This window comes from Macaca fascicularis, chromosome X (genome assembly GCF_037993035.2).
Source record: "Macaca fascicularis isolate 582-1 chromosome X, T2T-MFA8v1.1".
NCBI classification, from domain to species: domain Eukaryota; kingdom Metazoa; phylum Chordata; class Mammalia; order Primates; family Cercopithecidae; genus Macaca; species Macaca fascicularis.
The window spans coordinates 85,527,713-85,548,215 of NC_088395.1; the positions used below are offsets into that span (position 1 = coordinate 85,527,713).

At 37.8% G+C, this 20,503-nt stretch overlaps 1 protein-coding gene across 1 annotated transcript; it reads left to right on the forward strand.

The window, feature by feature from the left end:
* On the forward strand, positions 1-18,788 carry LOC102129449 (P2Y receptor family member 10). Its single transcript, XM_005594009.5, has 2 exons — positions 1-93; positions 17,354-18,788. The coding sequence occupies exon 2, from the start codon at positions 17,367-17,369 to the stop codon at positions 18,384-18,386; it is 1,020 nt and encodes a 339-aa protein (XP_005594066.1). The 5' UTR covers positions 1-93; positions 17,354-17,366; the 3' UTR covers positions 18,387-18,788.
* Positions 18,789-20,503: the final 1,715 nt, after the last annotated feature.

Below are 20,503 nucleotides of genomic sequence, written 5' to 3' on the forward strand. Positions count from 1 at the left end.
AGTTATCAGCAGGATCCATGCCGCCAGAGTAAAGCTTTTTACCCTTTGCTCCCTGCAAAGAAACAAGAGTGCTTATCCCAGCTAAACTCCAGGGTAAGTTAATGCCTAGCACCTGGGGATTGGTGGTTTCATGTGGGAAGATTGGTGTGATCATAAAGATCAGAACAGAGGTGTATGTGCGGCCAGTGTCTGTATTAAAATTGCCACTGGTTTCTCATCTCAGACGTCTTACAACAGGAGCAAAGATAATTACCGTTGAATTTGAACAGAGTCCAGAGTTAACGTTAATGCCATCAGTCTTCTTCATTATGCCAGGAGCATGGAGTCTGTGATGCAGCTCACTCTTTATGAGCGCTCTTTATAGAGGGGGACCAGAGAAGATGGCACAAAGTGGTAAGAAGAGTATATTCAGTGAGACTCATTGGGAGAACTTGACATATTCAGCCAATAAAAGTAAATTTAATTTTTTATGGTGTATAATTTATCTAGCTGCATAATGAAGAAAAATTTTTAGGTATAAAATCCTTGCTTTGGAAAATTTAGCTTTCAGAGATACTGAGACAAATAGTAGAAAGTAGGATAATAGATTCTGGGGGCTGAAAGGGCCTGTAGAGATCCAAATCCCTCACAATACAGTCAGGGTAACTGAGAGACAGTGAAGACACTTTGGTTCACTCAGCTTGTTAGTGGTATAGGTGGGTCTAGGACCTGTGTCTTTAAATTCATGTTCCCTTTCCCCTACAGCAGCTTGCATCTCCCAGAGAATACTGTAAATTTATTTGTGACCCTGTCATAGGAAAGGAGAAAATATCCCAGATGACTTCAGAGTCTGGTCAGAGTGGTTCCTTGATCCTTTGAAAGCTACTTTTTGACTGAAGTTCAGCCTTACTGGATAGCAGAGCCCATGAGTGAGGCACTCATTTTTTTCAGTTATTATTGCTATTACTCTGAATACTAGCACCTCTCTCCTTCTGAGATAAGATAACTAAATCAAAAGGAGACTTTCAGCTAAGGAATCCCTGAAGGGAGACTGTGCCAAATCAATTGGAACCAGGATAAGTCCAGATGGAATGATACCAGATTTGGCTGTGCTTTCCAGGGGAGTAGGCTCAGTTCCAAGAATCCTGAAAGTGAGAATATTTTTATTTCAGTTGTTCAAATGGATGTGTGGAGTCATTATGATGTCTATTAATTGGAGAATCTATCTCTTAGCAATTGCAGCACAGTAAAATTAATCACTTATGAAAGTAGATGACATGCAGGTATACTGAGGTGGAAAATGGTGTAAACTGTAGTCAGAATCAGATCACACATTTGGTTCAATTGTTTTTGCAATAGTTCCTGTTGAACACAGATTCTCTGGCCAAATGCAATTTATTTTGGGGCTCAACTGGGAAAGTTGTAGAGTTCAAGTTGTACAGACTACTCAAATCTGAAGACACCAAATGAATAAACACATTTCTGGGTTGTTTTAGTTTGAAGTAAGTGAGTTGGGGTTTCAAAAGACAGGCCAGCCTGCTGGGCTTGGTGGCTCACGTTGTAATTCCAGCACTTTGGGAGGCCGAGACAGGTGGATCACCTGAGGTCAGGAATTCGAGACCAGCCTGGTCAACATGGCAAAACCCCATCTCTACTAAAAAATACAAAAATTAGCTGGGCGCGGTGGCAGGCGCCTATAATCCCAGCTACTGGGCAGGATGAGGCAGGAGAATCGCTTGAACCCGGGAGGTGGAGGTTGCAGTGAGCTGAGATTCTGCCATTGTGCTCCAGCCTGGGAGACAGAGCAAGACTCTGTCTCAAAAAAAAAAAAAAAAAAAAAAAAAAAAAAAAAAAAAAAAAAAAGGGGCCAGCCTATCTATACTATAGCTCTCTGTAATGGCTCAAGCAAAGAGAACAGAGCTGTTTATAGTAAAATGAGACTTTCTAAAAGTTCTCACAGTCATGGCAATGGCTTCCTGGGGGTCTATGATTTATTTTAAAAGCTTTTGGCAAAAAGGTTTATTTATTCTTCAGATCAGTATATTTTGTGGGGAAGTTTTCTCCTAGTATCAATTCATATACATCACAGGTAGAGTGATAAAATAGATATATCAATACACAAGGAGTCAGAAGTCTATGTTATAGTTCAAGTTCTGCCAATGACTGGTGTGGCTTTTGGTGAGTTATTTCATTTCTGTGGGTCTCAATAATCTCGTCTATTATAATGGGAAAGGGCTTGGAATAGATGGTTTCTAATTTCCTTCCTAGTAATCCAATGATTTGATTTAGACTGTTAGATACTTACGAAGAGTTAGATGTTATGGAGTGGTGAATAATGGAATCTTAATAGGGAAATCTATCTAGAGAGGACATTCTGGAAGTGTAGTTCAGATCTCCAAGAGAACTGAGTATCCTTTCCCAATTGGCATTATATTTCTTTCAGGTAATGTCATCATGAGAGCTTCAACTTTTAGACCACAGGCAAATGCTTTGTAAGCAATTTCCCTTTTTAAAAAATGAGAAAATGCAAGAAAAAAGATAAAACTTTCTGAAATCTGATTTCCACAGTGACAATGACACTCAATCAGCATTTCTCAATCTTTTAAAACCAAGGTTCCCTTTGAGAAACATAAACATTCCACTACAAGGTTACTGTGAACTTGCCTTCCAAGGAACCAGACCCTGGACTTGTAGAAAAATCTGCTCCAGCACATTGACATTTTCCAAGTACTAAATGCCCAACAGCTAAGAAGATTTTGTAGATCTGTACTTTCACAGTTTTTATTGTAGAAAAAATAATGACATTTTTTATTTTGTTTTCCAAATACATTTGTTATAATAAGGAATATGTTTTTTCAAATAACACTTATTTTCTACCCTTTCACTTTAAAAATTACCGCTCTAGATATTCTAGTCCTCTGCTACAACTACACTTCTTAGGGGGTTTTCTAAATTAAGAAATGTATAGGATCCAACCAAAGGCCCTTGGAGATGACTCTGTGTACAAATAAAGAGGAAATGAACTCACATTTATTTAATGCTTACTGGGTATCAGACATGAAAATAGGTACTTTTACACACATTTTCTTTTTTTAATTTTTATTTCAGTATTTTCTTGAACTACAAGTGTTTATTCTGTTGCATGGATAAATTATATAGCAGTAAATTCTGAGATTTTTAGTGTACCCATCACCCGAGTAGTGTACATTGTACCCAATGTGTAATACTTTTATGCCTAGCCTGTCTCACACTCCCCCTTCTGAGTCTCTAGATTCCATTATATCACTCTGTATACCTTTGCATAATCGTAGCTTATCTGTCACTTATAAGTGGGAACATCTTTTTTTTATTATTATTTTTCACTCTTGTGTTATTTTACTTAGAATAGTGGACTCCAGCTCCATCCAAGTTACTGCAAAATACATTACTGCGATCCTTTTTATGGCAGAGGAGTATTCCATAGTATATATATACCACGTTTACTTTATCCACTCATTAGTCAATTGGCACATAGATTCATTGCACATCTTTGCAATTGTGATTAGTAGGATTGCTGTATCAAATGGTAGATTTACTTGTAGCTCTTTAAGGAATCTCCATACTGTTTTCTATAGAAATTGTATTAATTTACATTCCCACCAGCAGGGTAGAAGCATTTTCTTTTATCCACATACATACCAGCATCTATTTTTCTTGACTTTTTAATAATAGCCATTTGCAGTAAGGTGCTGTTTTATTCTGGATTTAATTTGCATTTATCTGATGATTAGTGATGTCGAGCATTTTTTCATGTTTGTTGGCCATTTGTATATCTTCTTTTGAGGAATCTCTATTTATGTCCTTTGAGCACTTTATAATGAGATTATTTCTTTTTCTATTGCTGACTTGTTTGAGTTCCTTGTAGATTCTAGTTTCTAGTCCTTTGTCAGATGCATAGTCTGCAAATATTTTCTCCCATTCTGGGGGTTTTCTGTTTACTCAGATTATTATTTTCACACACATTTTTCTTTAATGTTTAAAACAAATTATGTGGCAGAAACTATTCTAATTTTACAAAAGAGGAAACTGAAGCCCGGGGATATGAAGTGAATTGTTTCAGGCCAGAGAGCCAACAACTGAGACATGATATGATACCAGGTCTTCCCAAAGAACATGATTATTTCCACCCATAAAATGCTGCAACAACTGCAAAAATGATATCTAATTAGGCCACCTTCCTAAATGATTGAAAATCCAATACAGATTCATGCGTAAAAGTTCAGATTCAAACTTTAAGTTGTTGCTTGGTAGTGGTCATAATTGCTTTAATTCATTTTAAGGATAAAAATAATTTTCACTTCCCCTAACAGAGGAAAATGTCTATACTTGCAGAATGTGTCCAAATTTGTGTGTTTTGTATGTCAAACAGGCTTATTTGGAGTTGATATAGATTTATTCAGGAAACAGCAGAGTTTCCAATTCTAGCTGCTACTCTTTGGTTCTGGTTGTAAGCGGCTGAATGAAGAACACCGGGGTCATGGAGATCACATTGTTTTGGATAATTCATGTGAAATTTAGTGGTTAAAAATAAAAGAAAAATGTAAGATGAGGCAAAGCAAGTTAAGTTCCCAGATGACATTTAAAAGTTGTCCTCTAGAGAGTGGGAGGGGCCCCCATCAGCAACTTTTTTTTCTGTTTAATTATTTCTTCTCCTCCCAGGATGACAAGCCCACAGACAGGCCTCAGCATCAAGTAAAATGGAGAAGTAAATTTGATAAACATGTTTACTTAGTGGTGCCAGTGACTTACTGATGAGTGGTGAAAAGACGGGGAAGATTGAGAGCGAAGATTTATGGAGTTGGTACCAGCTGCATAAGTGGCAGCATCGCAGTGGTGATGGTATTAGTTAGGGGCAGGGTTCGGAGGGGGAATGCTCATGAAATCATGCCAAATGAGAGCTAGAAGGGAGTTAAAGGTCATCTAGTTTAAATCATATTATTTTAATAATGAGGAATTGAAACTCACAGAAGGGAAAGAGCATATCAGAGCAGCACAAAGAGTATTTAAATATTACCAATATCCAAGTATCTTAGCTACAAATCCAGTACACTTTTCTAAAAATTCTACTGCTTTTGAGTCTTCTCTATCTTACAGCAAGTCTTGTCCTACTCAGATCATTCCTGTTGTAAAGAAATTCTTCCAGTACTTCTATCTGCAGATTTGTTATAATTTGAATTCATAAGCACAACTCCATAAAGAACGTTAGTTTTGATATAACCCTATCCTGACACCTTGTGGGCGGCAATTTGCCTTATATGCATAGTGTATACATAAAACTGCTAGAACTAGAACCGAAAACAATAGCTTTTTTTTTTATCTCCGAGGAACAGTCTTATCCACAGAAATACCACTTTCAAATATGTTTCTGTCCATATAATAAGTTATTCAGTTAAAAATAACTTCAGCTTTCTGTGCTTATGAAAAGCCTTATTACAGTTAAAATCGTAATAACTCTGACTTGCAGAAAGTCACTTACTCCTGCTGAGACTCCATTTTCTAATCTGTAAAGGATTATAGTAATAATTAACTCAGAATTCTTACAAAGATTAGAGGTAACATGTGAATAGCACTTAGCTAGTTACTGACAGGATGTGGAAATTTCTTCACTGGGACTTAGAAAACTAATATAAATTCTGATGCCATAATAATATAAGCTCACTTTGGCTGTAACTTTCTGAAAAGCACAACGCTGAGCTAGTTGGTTGGAAAGAGCAGCTGCTTTGGGGTAGATGGTACTAGTATCTAGTAAGGTTTTGGACTCAGCTCCAATGAATCACATTTAAAGACCTGCCACACATTTGTATTGTGAGAAAACATTTAGTTATTTCCACAAAATAAAGTTTTCAGTGACCAAATTCCTAATTAAGCTTAAGGGAAAGCTGGATTGCCTGCTTTTAAGCTCTTAGGTGTTCAGATTTCTTAGACCAAAACCTTATTATTCTTGCTTTGACCACATTTTCTTCAGTAGCAGAAAGGAGAAAGATTATGGCTGTAGTTTGGGAGAGTGGTTCATGGGAGAGACTTTACAAGCAAAAATGCCTAAGGCTCTGTTAATATGTGCCTATGCTCTGTAGTCTTACCTTCTCACAGTGCAGCCTACAAATTCAGTAGGAGTTTGAAGAAGAGGGGAGTGAGAGTAGGGTTGCCTGATGTAAGGAAAAAATGGGAGTTGAGATGTGATATTGAGACAGAAGTAAAGTATTGACCTCTGAATTGGGCTCCAGGTAAAAAAGGAATATGATGAAGTTTTAGTCATAACATTGTGCCATTTTTATTATCAGGAATATCTTTAGAGACAACTTTGATCTTTGTTTTTCTTTCCATTTTTTTTTTCTTCAACTTTTATTTTAAGTTTAGGGATACGTGTGCAGGATGTGCAGGGTTGTGACAGAGGTAAATGTGTGTCATGGTCATTTGCTGAAAAGATCATCCCATCACCTAATTATTCAGCCTAGCATCCATTAGCTATTCTTCCTGATGCTCTCTCTCACCAAACAGCCCCCAACAGACTCCAATGTTTGTTGTTTCTCACCATGTGTCCATGTGTTCTCATAATTCAGCTCCCATTTATAAGTGAGAACATATGGTGTTTGGTTTTCAATTCCTGCATTAGATTGCTGAGGATAATGACTTCCAACTCCATCCATGTCCCTGCAAAGGAAATGATCTCATTCTTTTTATGGCTGTATAGTATTTAGAGACACACTTTGTAAGTGAATCCTGTTATTTCAGAGATGGTGGTTGATTTTTCTGCTTTTCTTATTAGATTCAAACTCTATGCTGGTCATTTCCTTCAGGATTTGGCACTCACCAACAGACCCTTCTTTCAAGTGAAAAGGCATCTCTTTTAATGGTGATGACCTTTGGAATAGGAAGCATGTACCCTGGACAGAGCACTTCAAACCAGAGGTACCAAGAGTAATTACATCTGTAAGACTGGCATTGGAGGCACTGGGAATTCTATTCTCACCTCTTTCTGGTTAATTCACAACCACAGAAGTACTGACTGAAGTGAGGCTGTGGGGATATGTATTCCACCTTGAAGTGCATTAAGGAATGGATATAGGGTGAGGAAAAGAAAAAAACTGGTGTAAACAACTATTGATAGAAGGGCAGGAAGGCAACAAAGAGCTAGAATAAGGTGCGTAGACAAGAAAATTACTTTGGGAGTTGGAGAAACTTGATGACAAAGATCTAGCTAAGAGTGTAGAAAACCACGATTTTCTAGGAGTGAAAGGGAACAATCAATGAAAGAGAATCCTGAGGGAGGTAAGAAGAGTGTGATAATTCATCTTGAGTAACAGGAAGGACAGCTGTGTTGGGAAGTAAGAAGATTGCAGCTATAAACAAAATTATGTGTGTTGGGAAAGGACAATAGATGAAGCTGATTTCTTTTCACCTAATAATCTCAATTTACTCTTTGAGCTAAGGGCAAAACAAATAGTCTTCTGAGAAAAGTGGAGGATTGGGAGCAGGAGAAAGAAGAAGAAGCTTTAGCAGAATAGTAAAGGAGCTGATTAGCCACCATGAGAATAGGAGAAGATACTAATCAGGTTCATGCAAAAAGAGAGTAGAGGAAAATAATCTTAGACTGGAGGTCATTAATTTCTACTTGTGCCATTTCAAACACACAATAGTATTTTAATGGGATAATTGAGACACTTGGATAGTAAGAAAGAAAATGTGTTGTGGACTTAACCTGGGATTAGGACCTTGCCAGGCTCGTGCAGCAGAAGAATGAAGAACAAAGAAGTTGAGTATTCTTGTGTAAGAGTGGATAATTTGGCCAACTATTTAATCTGGGTTAGACACAGGAGAAAACAAGGTGAGGGGTGATGCTATGTGAGACTAGGAGAAATTGAAGCATTTAGATATTGAAGGTTTCTGGAAATGTATGGTGCAAGTTAGTATAGCGCAATTTGTAGTGAAGCTCAGTCATTATGTTAGAGAAAGAAAACCATTTGAAGAGTTAGGAATTGAGGGTTGGCAGATAGTACAACATTGAAAAATACTGGAATAAGAAATAGGTGAATGGATTTTTTTGTTTGTTTTGTTTTGTTTTGATTTTTACTTATTATTTTTTATTATTATACTTTAAGTTCTAGGGTACATGTGCATAACGTGCATGTTTGTTACATATGTATACTTGTGCCATGTTGCTGTGCTGCACCCATCAACTAGTCAGCACCCATCAACTCGTCATTTACATCAGGTATAACTCCCAATGCAATCCCTCCCCCCTCCCCCCTCCCCATGATAGGCCCCAGTGTGTGATGTTCCCCTTCCCGAGTCCAAGTGATCTCATTGTTCAGTTCGCACCTATGAGTGAGAACATGGGGTGTTTGGTTTTGTGTTCTTGTGATAGTTTGCTAAGAATGATGGTTTCCAGCTGCATCCATGTCCCTACAAAGGACACAAACTCATCCTTTTTGATGGCTGCATAGTATTCCATGGTGTATATGTGCCACATTTTCTTAATCCAGTCTGTCACTGATGGACATTTGGGTTGATTCCAAGTCTTTGCTATTGTGAATAGTGCTGCAATAAACATACGTGTGCATGTGTCTTTATAGCAGCATGATTTATAATCCTTTGGGTATATCCCCAGTAATGGGATGGCTGGGTCATATGGTACATCTAGTTCTAGATCCTTGAGGAATCGTCATACTGTTTTCCATAATGGTTGAACTAGTTTACAATCCCACCAACAGTGTAAAAGTGTTCCTATTTCTCCACATCCTCTCCAGCACCGGTTGTTTCCTGACTTTTTAATGATCGCCATTCTAACTGGTGTGAGATGGTATCTCATTGTGGTTTTGATTTGCATTTCTCTGATGGCCAGTGATGATGACCATTTTTTCATGTGTCTGTTGGCTGTATGAATGTCTTCTTTTGAGAACTGTCTGTTCATATCCTTTGCCCACTTTTGGATGGGGTTGTTTGTTTTTTTCTTGTAAATTTGTTTGAGTTCTTTGTAGGTTCTGGATATTAGCCCTTTGTCAGATGAGTAGATTGCAAAAATTTTCTCCCATTCTGTAGGTTGCCTGTTCACTCTGATGGTAGTTTCTTTTGCTGAGCAGAAGCTCTTTAGTTTAATGAGATCCCATTTGTCAATTTTGGCTTTTGCTGCCGTTGCTTTTGGTGTTTTAGACATGAAGTCTTTGCCCATGCCTATGTCCTGAATGTCACTACCTAGGTTTTCCTCTACGGTTTTTATGGTATTAGGTCTAACATTTAAGTCTCTAATCCATCTTGAATTAATTTTCGTATAAGGAGTAAGGAAAAGATCCAGTTTCAGCTTTCTACTTATGGCTAGCCAACTTTCCCAGCATCATTTATTAAATAGGGAATCCTTTCCCCATTTCTTGTTTCTCTCAGGTTTGTCAAAGATCAGATGGCTGTAGATGTGTGGTATTATTTCTGAGGACTCTGTTCTCTTCCATTGGTCTATATCTCTGTTTTGGTACCAGTACCATGCTGTTTTGGTTACTGTAGCCTTGTAGTATAGTTTGAAGTCAGGTAGCGTGAGGCCTCCAGCTTTGTTCTTTTGACTTAGGATTGTCTTGGAGATGCGGGCTCTTTTTTGGTTCCATATGAACTTTAAAGCAGTTTTTTCCAATTCTGTGAAGAAACTCATTGGTAGCTTGATAGGGATGGCATTGAATCTATAAATAACCTTGGGCAGTATGGCCATTTTCATGATATTGATTCTTCCTATCCATGAGCATGGTATGTTCTTCCATTTGTTTGTGTCCTCTTTTATTTCACTGAGAAGTGGTTTGTAGTTCTCCTTGAAGAGGTCCTTTACATCCCTTGTAAGTTGGATTCCTAGGTATTTTATTCTCTTTGAAGCAATTGTGAATGGAAGTTCATTCCTGATTTGGCTCTCTGTTTGTCTGTTACTGGTGTATAAAAATGCTTGTGATTTTTGCACATTGATTTTGTATCCTGAGACTTTGCTGAAGTTGCTTATCAGCTTAAGGAGATTTTGGGCTGAGACAATGGGGTTTTCTAAATATACAATCATGTCATCTGCAAACAGGGACAATTTGACTTCTTCTTTTCCTAACTGAATACCCTTGATTTCTTTCTCTTGCCTGATTGCCCTAGACAGAACTTCCAACACTATGTTGAATAGGAGTGGTGAGAGAGGGCATCCCTGTCTTGTGCCAGTTTTCAAAGGGAATGCTTTCAGTTTTTGCCCATTCAGTATGATATTGGCTGTGGGTTAGTCATAAATAGCTCTTATTATTTTGAGGTACCTTCCATCAATATCGAATTTATTGAGCGTTTTTAGCATGAAGGGCTGTTGAATTTTGTCAAAAGCCTTTTCTGCATCTATTGAGATAATCATGTGGTTCTTGTCTTTGGTTCTGTTTATATGCTGGATTATTCAGATTATCAGCAGAAGTGAATGCTCTTATTTGCTGCATATGAAGTTGCTTTGGAAAAGTGCAAAACTGCGATACCTTTTTTTAACATGTTTTATAAATGAAATCATCTTTGACTCCTCAAGCAGTCTTGAAAATTGCTCAATTCCATATCTGATTTTTACTTTAAATTCTAATATAATAAGGTGACCAACTATTCCCTTTGCTTTGGACTGTCACAGGTTTAGCACTGAAAATACTATGTCCCAAAAAAACCCTCAGTCACAGGCAAACCTCAACTGTTGGTCTTCCTATATACTCCCAAAGCGATTTGGATTCCCTGTGTCCCATTTCTTCAATTTATCTTCCACATGGTTGCCAGCGTGACCTTTCTATTTTTTATTTATTCATTTTTAAAGTATTATTTATTTTTGAGACAGGGTTTTTCTCTGTCACCCAGGCTGGAGTGTAGTGGTGCAATCTCAACTCACTGCAACATCTGCCTCCCTGGCTCAAGCAATCCTCCCACCTCAGCCTCCCGAGTGGCTGGGACCACATAGACGTGCCACCGCACCCAACTAATTTTTATATTTTTTTGTAGAGATGAAGTTTCGCCATGTTACCCAGGCTGGTCTCAAACTCCTGAGCTCAAGCGATCCACCCACCTGGGCATCCTAATGTGTTGGGTTTATAGGTGTGAGCCACCACACCCCGCCAGCAGCCCGACCTTTCTAAAACACAAGTATGGTGATATCGCATCTCTTTACAGAATCCTTCAATGATTCCTCGTGAAGTGCATTAAAAATCTTTCATGACCTAATCCCATCTACCTTTATAGTCTCTTTTCCCTTCTACTACCTTTCTTGACTCATACCTCCCATTCCACCCTCTCCACTATGTTATCCTATTCACCATCTGGGATAGAATTATTATTATTTCTTTCAATATATCATTCATTTTTATATTTTGTGACCCTTGGATGTTATTTATCCATCGCTGGAAATCTTTCTCATCGTTTCTTCTCCAAAATCCTACCCATTCCTCAAACTACTTATTAAAAAATTGACTTCCAGTCTTTCTGTTCTATGCAGACTTTACTTCTGCTTCCACAGAAATGTCTTTGTTACCTCTTTCATGAAATGTTTCTGAAATCTGTTATGGTTAGTTAACTTATGACTATCCCATGTGACTGTAAATTTATTGAAGGCAACAACCATGTATTATTTTTCTCTGGTATTTCCCATTCCACTCCATCATCCTTTGCCATTAGCATATAGGACACCCACATAGCAGAACTTCTACTTGGATGAAATCACAAACTGTTAAGATTCAGATGAAATATATTGATAATAACCAGCAAAAACGGTCATGTTTATGGAGAATTTTTGAAGAGATGGAACTTGACCTCAGCTTTGAAAGGTTGCTAGGATTTAGAAAGAACAATGGATACTTCAGACAAAGTGAGATTAACTTTATCTCTTCCCCAACCACCATCTTCATTTTTCTCTCCATCGTGGCAGAAAACGGGAACAGGGTTGGAGAGAAAAATAAAGATGGTGGTGAGGGAAGAGATAAAGTTAAAATTTACCTCACTTTTCCTGAGTTATCCATTGTTCTATTTAAATCCTATATATTATCTTTAGCAGCTAAAATCGGACTGGTATCTCTCCTACTTAATTCATAGGAATGATGCTGTGCCAACATGAGGGATTCTCATCACCTGTGCCATTCACTTCAATTGTTGCTATTCACTGATTGTGATGTTAGAGATTTTTAAATGTTACCCCTGTGGGGATATAGGCTTTTAGCCTTCTCAAGGTTTGCTACAAAATCACTGGCATGAGGCAGATTGATTAATATGAGATAAAGAATACAAATTTATTTAAAGTATATACACAGGAGCCTTCAGAATGAAGACTCAATTTCCCGATAGGTAAGAAAAGCTTATATACTATCTTGAAATTACAGAATAGATGTAGACTCAGAGTATTTTCAAAAACAGTTTTTAGTGGCAAGACAAGTTATTGGAGGAAGAGAGTGAGAGGCTTGGTGACAGAGTTGGCCTTGTTGTAGATGAAACCTCTGTCAGAGAGAATAGATGGTAAATGTTTCTTTCCTGACTTTTAAAGATGTCAGACTCAATCTCTCCTGGATCTGAGAAAAGCATAGAATGGGAGAGGCATAGCTACATTAGTGGAGATTCTTTGCAGATGCAAATTTTCCCCACCTCAGTCTGTGAGCCCTGAGGCAATCATTTCAAAATATTTTAAGTAAATATATTTTAAGGTAAAATATTTTTATTTCCTTCACCTTTAAAAGACAAGAAGTTTCTCAGGGACACAGATCATTGTGGATGATTCTATATTCTCCATAGAATCTAGCAAATAGTTAATAGGATGAGGCTTATTGAATATATGCTGATTGAGTGTGGGCTTTAAAGCAGCCAAAGTCCTCAAAAAGCCATGGAAAAAAGTAAATAGAATTATTTCCCTTTATGTTTTCTTTTCAAGTGTAGAGAGTTTTAGTGACTATATGATGCAGCCTCCTCACTCCCATTTCAGGTCCCATGTGTGGGTGGATAGCAAGTCATTTTCTGATTTCCTTCACAGAATGACAACCAACCAAAATAAAAGGTTGAGATAACTATGAAAGCAAATCATAAAACTGTTCTTTACCTGAGGTCCAGATAATAGTATTGATGATACCCTGAGATCTTGGATTGTGCTGGTTTCTACCCATAGGGTATGTCTGACCACCTGTGATTTCTAAATGATTTATTTTCTCTTTTCTCAGGCCTCTACAGGTATTGCTTTACTGAGGTCAAAAGAATAGGTGCAGGGAATATTGATAGGAGCAGCCCAAGTCAGAAGAAAACATTTTAGGGAAATAGTAGGCATCAGAAATGTATTAGTTGATATATCAAGGTTTTTAATTTGTGCTTAATACTTCTAAACAGAAACTTTGAACTACTGTGTAAGCAGTTCAGTTCAATTATACTTTTTATAGGTTCTTTGAATGCTTACTAGGCTAGGTCCTGGCCATATGGTGATGAACAAAGGAGATCTTTTTGTGGCACTGATGAACTTAACAGCACACTGAGAGTAATAACCAATAAACAAATAAAAAAAACCCCAAATTGCAAATGTTGATACTACAAAGAGAAAGAGCAGAGAGTGTGAGAGTGTGTAATGATGTATAGGATTACCTAGATCGAGTGGGTGGTTAAGGTCTCTCAGACCCACAGACTGAGGTTAAAAGGAACCAGACATGTGAATTTTGTGATGTCAGCACAACTTACTTAACCTCTTTGAGTCTCAATTTTCTCATTTGCAATGTGGAAATAATCATAGGGCTCCTGCGAGGATGAATGAGATAATGAATAAGGTGTTTAACCTGTAAATAAAAGGCAACCCGAAATAAGTGGTAGTTATACTTAATGTTAAACATGGTATGGAGAATGAACTTTTGGGGAAGGACTGGAATGCAAACAGTTTAGTAAGGGAGCTGTTGCAATAGTCAATAGGGTTGATGACAGCAGCCTGTATTAGGATGGTGACAGTAGAGGTGGAGATAGATTAGAGATGATTTTACATGGAAGGAAGAATTACCTGGGTTTTCTGGGTTTTTTATTGTCTATGGGAGGAAATATAGTGGCAAAGGTCAGAATTACTCCCTAATTTCCAGCTTGAGTGTCTGGGAGGGGAGTGAGGGCACTGACTGAAAAGGGAAGCACAGACTCAGGAATGAATCACCAATCCCACATCCCTATGAGAGAGGAACCAAGAATATGTCCAGATTGGAGGGGAGACAAATTGGCAGCACAAAGGGAGCAAACTGCCCACAAATAGGCAACAATAGAGCCAGACTCGTAGATAGACAGAGAGAGGAAGAGAAAGACACACACACACACACACACACACACACACACACACACACACAGAGAGAGAGAGAGAGAGAGAGAGAGAGACGGTAAGAGAGAGAGATGGAGTGAGGGAACAGAGAGGAGTATACTCTGATTTTAGTCCTTCCATCCAGGATTTTCTTGTTAGTCGCTCCTTAGCTTCTTCTTTCTTATATTTCAGAAATGATACAATTGTCCACAGCAAGCTAAATGTTCTCTCCAAGAGAGTCTATGTTTCTGCTCAACCCCAAATAAATACCTTCTGCCTCTCCTCATCATGGGGATTTTACATCTAATGGTCACTAAGAAGATCTGGGGCGGGGGGAAAAAAAACCCTTCTTACCTTCCCTTTAGCCTGAAGCAAAAAAGAGGTTTTTGGAAACAAGCCATGCAAATCTCTAAGCTCACAATGAACTGTGAATTGCAGAGACATAAGAACCCACATTTAAAAAAAGAAAAGAAAAAAAAAGGTGTGAACTTGACCTCTAGCTTGCTGTTCAGGCGTAATTGGGCTCTGCTGTTTAGCAGGAAGATGTGAACAGAACGTGCCTGTTTTGTAAGTGAAACTTTCTACACCCAGTGAAGCTAAAACAAACAGCCATTTCTTTTAAGTGCAAAAGTGGAAGTATGACTGCAGGGGAGTATGGTTATGAACAGTTCTTAGTTCCTGAAATTGTAATGCACTGATGGATCTTTCTTTGCTCTCTCACAGCCTGTGTGTGGACAATAGTTGATAGTAGAAGCAGTGCCAACACTAAAATCAAAGTAGGTGGTTCCTACTATGGGATTAGAATGGTTCTGCCACAATATGCTCTTCACATGTCACAGTGAAATTGAAATAATGTCTTTTGTAGCAACATGGATGGAGTTGGAGGCCATTATTCTAAGTGAAGTAACACAAGAGTGGAAAACCAAAAACCAGGTATTCTCACTTATAAGTGGGAGCTAAGCTATGAGCATGCAAAGGCATGTGGAGTAATAGTTAAGATAGCCGAATTCTACTAAGTAGTCCCTCCTAGTCAGGGAGAGGAAAGTGGCATAGTGGAAATACCACAGGCTTCAGAACAAGCCAGGAATGATGGTAAATCCTATCTTTACCCTTTTTCTAGCTTTGCTACTTAAGGCAATTTACTGAATGCCTGTGAAGCTCAGTTTTTTCATCTAGATCATAGGGTGATAATAGTTCCTACATTTTAGGACAGTTGTGAAAATTAAATTAAATTAAATAATACACTTGAAAACTTCCATTACAGATTGTGGGATACATCCTTGATGGTCACAATATGATAATTATTTCCTGCCTTTCCACTTGTGAGAGTCCCTTCCACCCTCCATTCTAAGTAACACATACATAAGCAAGATGACTGCATGACTATTTAAGACGTATCACAAATAAGAGGACAAATAGGGAGAAGGAATAAAACAGGGGGAAAAGCAAAAGAATAATTTACAGTAAGAGCAGCTCATAACATCCACACTCCTTTATCTGTGAATTCATCACTTGAGGTTATGTTTTTGTTAGCACAACTCTATTTTCTGGAGCAGGATGTAACATGACATAGGAAGACAATCTGTTACTTATGGGGAGAATCTAAAACCAGGTTATTCTTTTGTTTTTTGTAAACTTACTTCAAACAAAACAAAATAAAAACAATAAACAACAGAAACCCTTCCTCTTCTGAGAAACAACCTCAGTACATTGGTTTTTTTCCACTTCTAGCTCGAAATACAGTAAATATTCCTGCAATATGCACAGAAGGTATGTTTGTGAACTTTGTCATGGGGAGAAGAATAAAGATGAGGGGAAGGGTGTAAATGGAGGCAAGGCCTCTTGTCCTTCCATTTCAAGTCTCAGATCTTCCATTAACAGCTGTGTGGCCATAATAAACTCCTCTCTCTGGGCCTTGCTTCTTTCTGTATTATGTGGAGAGTGAATTTGATGATTTCCAAAGGTCCTCCCCAGTCTGAAATTCTACAAGATAGTTAAAGCAAAATGAGTAGTCTGTGGCTCTCTTACCATTCTTATCTGCAGGCGATCAGCATAATTCCATGTCCAGCCTCTGATAATCTCTAAAGATTACTCTACTCTCTATATACCTTAATATAACACATAATAAAAACCATACTAAATCATAAAATATGATTAAGGAAGTCCAAAAACGAAAGAATCTCTTCATAACGATTACTTTAATGAATAAAGAAAGCATTACATTTTAAACTGTCTTCAAAAATGGTTTCAAAGTCCTTCTTTTGCTAGTGTCCAAAGCAGTGTTCATTGTGACTGTTGGATAATTTGTCATGTGAATGTTACCACACAAGTACAGGATTCTACTTAGAGGTAGAATTGGCGTTTTCCCCTCCAAGACTATACAAAGGAAAATACTCTATTTCATCTTCTAAGTTCATGTATTATTAAAACTTTTTATGTAAATTTGGATACCCAAGCCTAGGGAGAAAGACAAACTGCAGGATAACCTAGAGTCACAAGTTATTATGATAGAATAATGAGGTCACACTCTCAGGTCTTGAAAATCAGCCAGGACACTGACAATGCAGGATTAAGGAGGCAGGACCATTTTTCAAGTGCTGGGGTTCCAAGATAAGAAGCCAGGACCCAATGAGCAAAATGGCAGACAAAGGACAGACATGGGAACCTAAAATGTGAGGCTAAATTTCTACTATGGCAATTGGGAGTGAGCAGTATTTAATCTAACCAGGGCTTTGGACAAAACAAATTTGGAGGCAAAATAAATATACTCGAATTATACGCTGTTTTTGCTGTGATCAGAATAAAAGATTTAATATTTCAAGACATTTTTACCTGCAAAATACAACTTAGAGAATCTCCGGTGGGGGGCAGTTGTGGGACAATTTTATGGTTTCTAAACTGTTACATTGGGTGACTTTGGATCAGTACTGTATTTTCCTTGAGCCTCTAATTCTTTATATGTAAACAGGTCTCTTCTAATTCTAATAGTCAGTGCCTCTTCACCAAGAGAGATCTCGGTGTTAACTAAAGGACTAATTAACCATTATATTCTTTATTTTGTTTTACTTTGGGCAGGAACCATAAATCCATGGCTTACCTTGACAAATATACTGAAATATTCAAGATGGGTAGCAACAGTACCAGCACTGCTGAGATTAACTGTAATGTCACTAATGTGAAATTTCAATACTCCCTTTATGCAACCACCTATATCCTCATATTCATTCCTGGTCTTCTGGCTAACAGTGCAGCCTTGTGGGTTCTGTGCCGCTTCATCAGCAAGAAAAATAAAGCCATCATTTTCATGATCAACCTCTCTGTGGCTGACCTTGCTCACGTACTATCTTTACCCCTCCGGATTTACTATTACATCAGCCACCACTGGCCTTTCCAGAGAGGACTTTGCCTGCTCTGCTTCTACTTGAAGTATCTCAACATGTATGCCAGCATTTGTTTCCTGACGTGCATCAGTCTTCAAAGGTGCTTTTTTCTCCTCAAGCCCTTCAGGGCCAGAGACTGGAAGCGTAGGTACGATGTGGGCATCAGTGCTGCCATTTGGATCATTGTGGGGACTGCCTGTTTGCCATTTCCCATCCTGAGAAGCACAGACTTAAACAACAACAAGTCCTGCTTTGCTGATCTTGGATACAAGCAAATGAATGCAGTTGCATTGGTCGGGATGATTACAGTTGCTGAGCTTGCAGGATTTGTGATCCCCGTGATCATCATTGCATGGTGTACCTGGAAAACTACTATATCCTTGAGACAGCCACCAATGGCTTTCCAAGGGATCAGTGAGAGGCAGAAAGCACTGCGGATGGTGTTCATGTGTGCTGCAGTCTTCTTCATCTGCTTCACTCCCTATCATATTAACTTTATTTTTTACACCATGGTAAAGGAAACCATCATTAGCAGTTGTCCCATTGTCCGAATTGCACTGTATTTCCACCCCTTTTGCCTGTGCCTTGCAAGTCTCTGCTGCCTTCTGGATCCAATTCTTTATTACTTTATGGCTTCAGAGTTTCGTGACCAACTCTCCCGCCATGGCAGTTCTGTGACCCGCTCCCGCCTCATGAGCAAGGAGAGTGGTTCATCAATGATTGGCTAAAATTAAGATATCTCTTTAATTATGACTTTGTTTACCTACATTCCTTGTATTTTTCCCAAAGGCCAGAATTGAAAACCAATTTCTTTAATTGAACCTTGTGAAGAACAGAAATAAGTACTTTTTGTGTGATATTCACAGTCAACAGAGGTGTGATGGTGAAGGCAGAGTGTGAAAAATGTGAGAGAGGAAGAGAAAATAGATTTACCTGATTCTGCTTTGAAATTCAAGCCACTTTCTTATTTAAGAAATCTAGATCCAATTTTTACAGATGTAAATAAAAGTTGAATTTTTTACCTTAAATTTTTTTCAATAAGTAAGTTATTGTTAATAATGCACAGTAAATATGTGAGTTTGTCCTAGCATGTAAAAAAATAGCTTTCATATAAAGACCTTAAATTCTGAGTGAGAGTAAAAATGTCTAGTCCTTCTAACGATAAATTTTTCTAACAGGCAAGACAGTGTGAAGAATTCAAGCAATATGTACATAAATTTCAGGACCACAAGCCTGTTACTAAAGAAAAGGCACGGAAATTCATTCATTCCTTCAAAATGTGTTGGGTGCCTATTGTGCTCTGGGTTGTCATTTTGTTAGGTAGTTTCTTTTTTTTCATAAGTTATTGGGGTACAGGTGGTATTTGGTTACATTAAGTTCTTTAGTGGTGATTTGTGAGATTTTGGTGCAGCCATTACCCGAGCAGTATACACTGCATCACATTTGTAGTCTTCTATCTCTCATCCCCTTCCCACTATTGCACACATAATATCTCATCTTGCCCTCCTAATAAACCTGTGGAAATTGCCAATACAAATGAATAAATGGAACTTCAGAGAGGTTAAGCAATTTGCCTCAGGATCAACAGTGGTTAGCCAAAATTGGTCCAGTGTAATACACCATATATGCTTATGTTATTCCCTTCTTTTTGTTGTTACATTTATCAGGTCTATACTAAATTACCCTTCAATGATGAAGACACACACTAAAGCTAAGCCACATGAGATCAAGTCCATTTCAACATGGTTTGCCTGGAATTCTCCAAAAAATCTGTGGGTTGTGGATTTGGCACGTCAAGCTTCAGATTGCAAGGTCTTAAGTGGTAAATAGATGCGTTGTCCTAATACCGTTCCAAGGTAGAGAATCCTGATGATAAGGAGTATAGGAAACTCAAATAGTTCATTATTTCTAAAAATAAATGTATATTTTAAGGCATGCTAAAAGTCCTACAAACCCCATAAGTAGGTGAAAAAAGAAACTCTATAGGGTGATAAACAGTCTATAAAACCTGGAAATTTGTGTGGAGTTCACCTAAGCTCACTTTTCCTAAATATAACTATATAAAATTGCAAACGAATTTGTTTTTTAGAAACTTTTAAGAAGATTTCTGTGAGCATAATTGACAATATCTGCATTAGAAGCAGAAAGTATTATCCATCATAAATATGAGAAAAGTATATGTCCTCTTTCTGACAATCTTTTTATCTTATTTTTTTCAAATGCTATGGGTGTTGTTTCAGCACCATTTTAAAAAATTTGAATACAAACAATCCCTCAGCTTATCAGGTTGAATTTTATGAAGCTCGCTTCATCACTCTTATCTTTTATGTCTGCAATATAAATAGTATAGACATTTGGTGTGAAGGGAGTAGAAAGGAAGTAGTAGTTCTGAGAGTATTCATTTGAACAGAGTGACTATGGAAGAATGAATAGCAAAAAAAGGAGAATTTTTTTAAAAAGATCTCTCACTGGGAAAATAAAGAGTTATGCATTTACAAAGTAATTAAACTGGTTTTCCTTGTATTTTATTAATCCGAATCTAATGGCACTTCCTTAGGAGGGTTTTCAGATGTGCTTGTAGTTAATGGCAACATTATTGGAATGACTACATAGACAGTCCTACTCTGAGGATATGACTTTGGAAGAAACCCTTTTGGAACTACACATCCTGCTATGTCTGTGGAGAAATGGAACCACAATTCTCAAGAGTCACACTTCATATTCCCTGCTTTCAGGTGGTTGACAAAAGGTAGTTCTTCAAGCACAGGATTTATGGAATAGTGGGCAAATTAAACAGCATGCTTTTTATTTTGACTACCATTTAAGTGGAATCTTTGAGATTTTT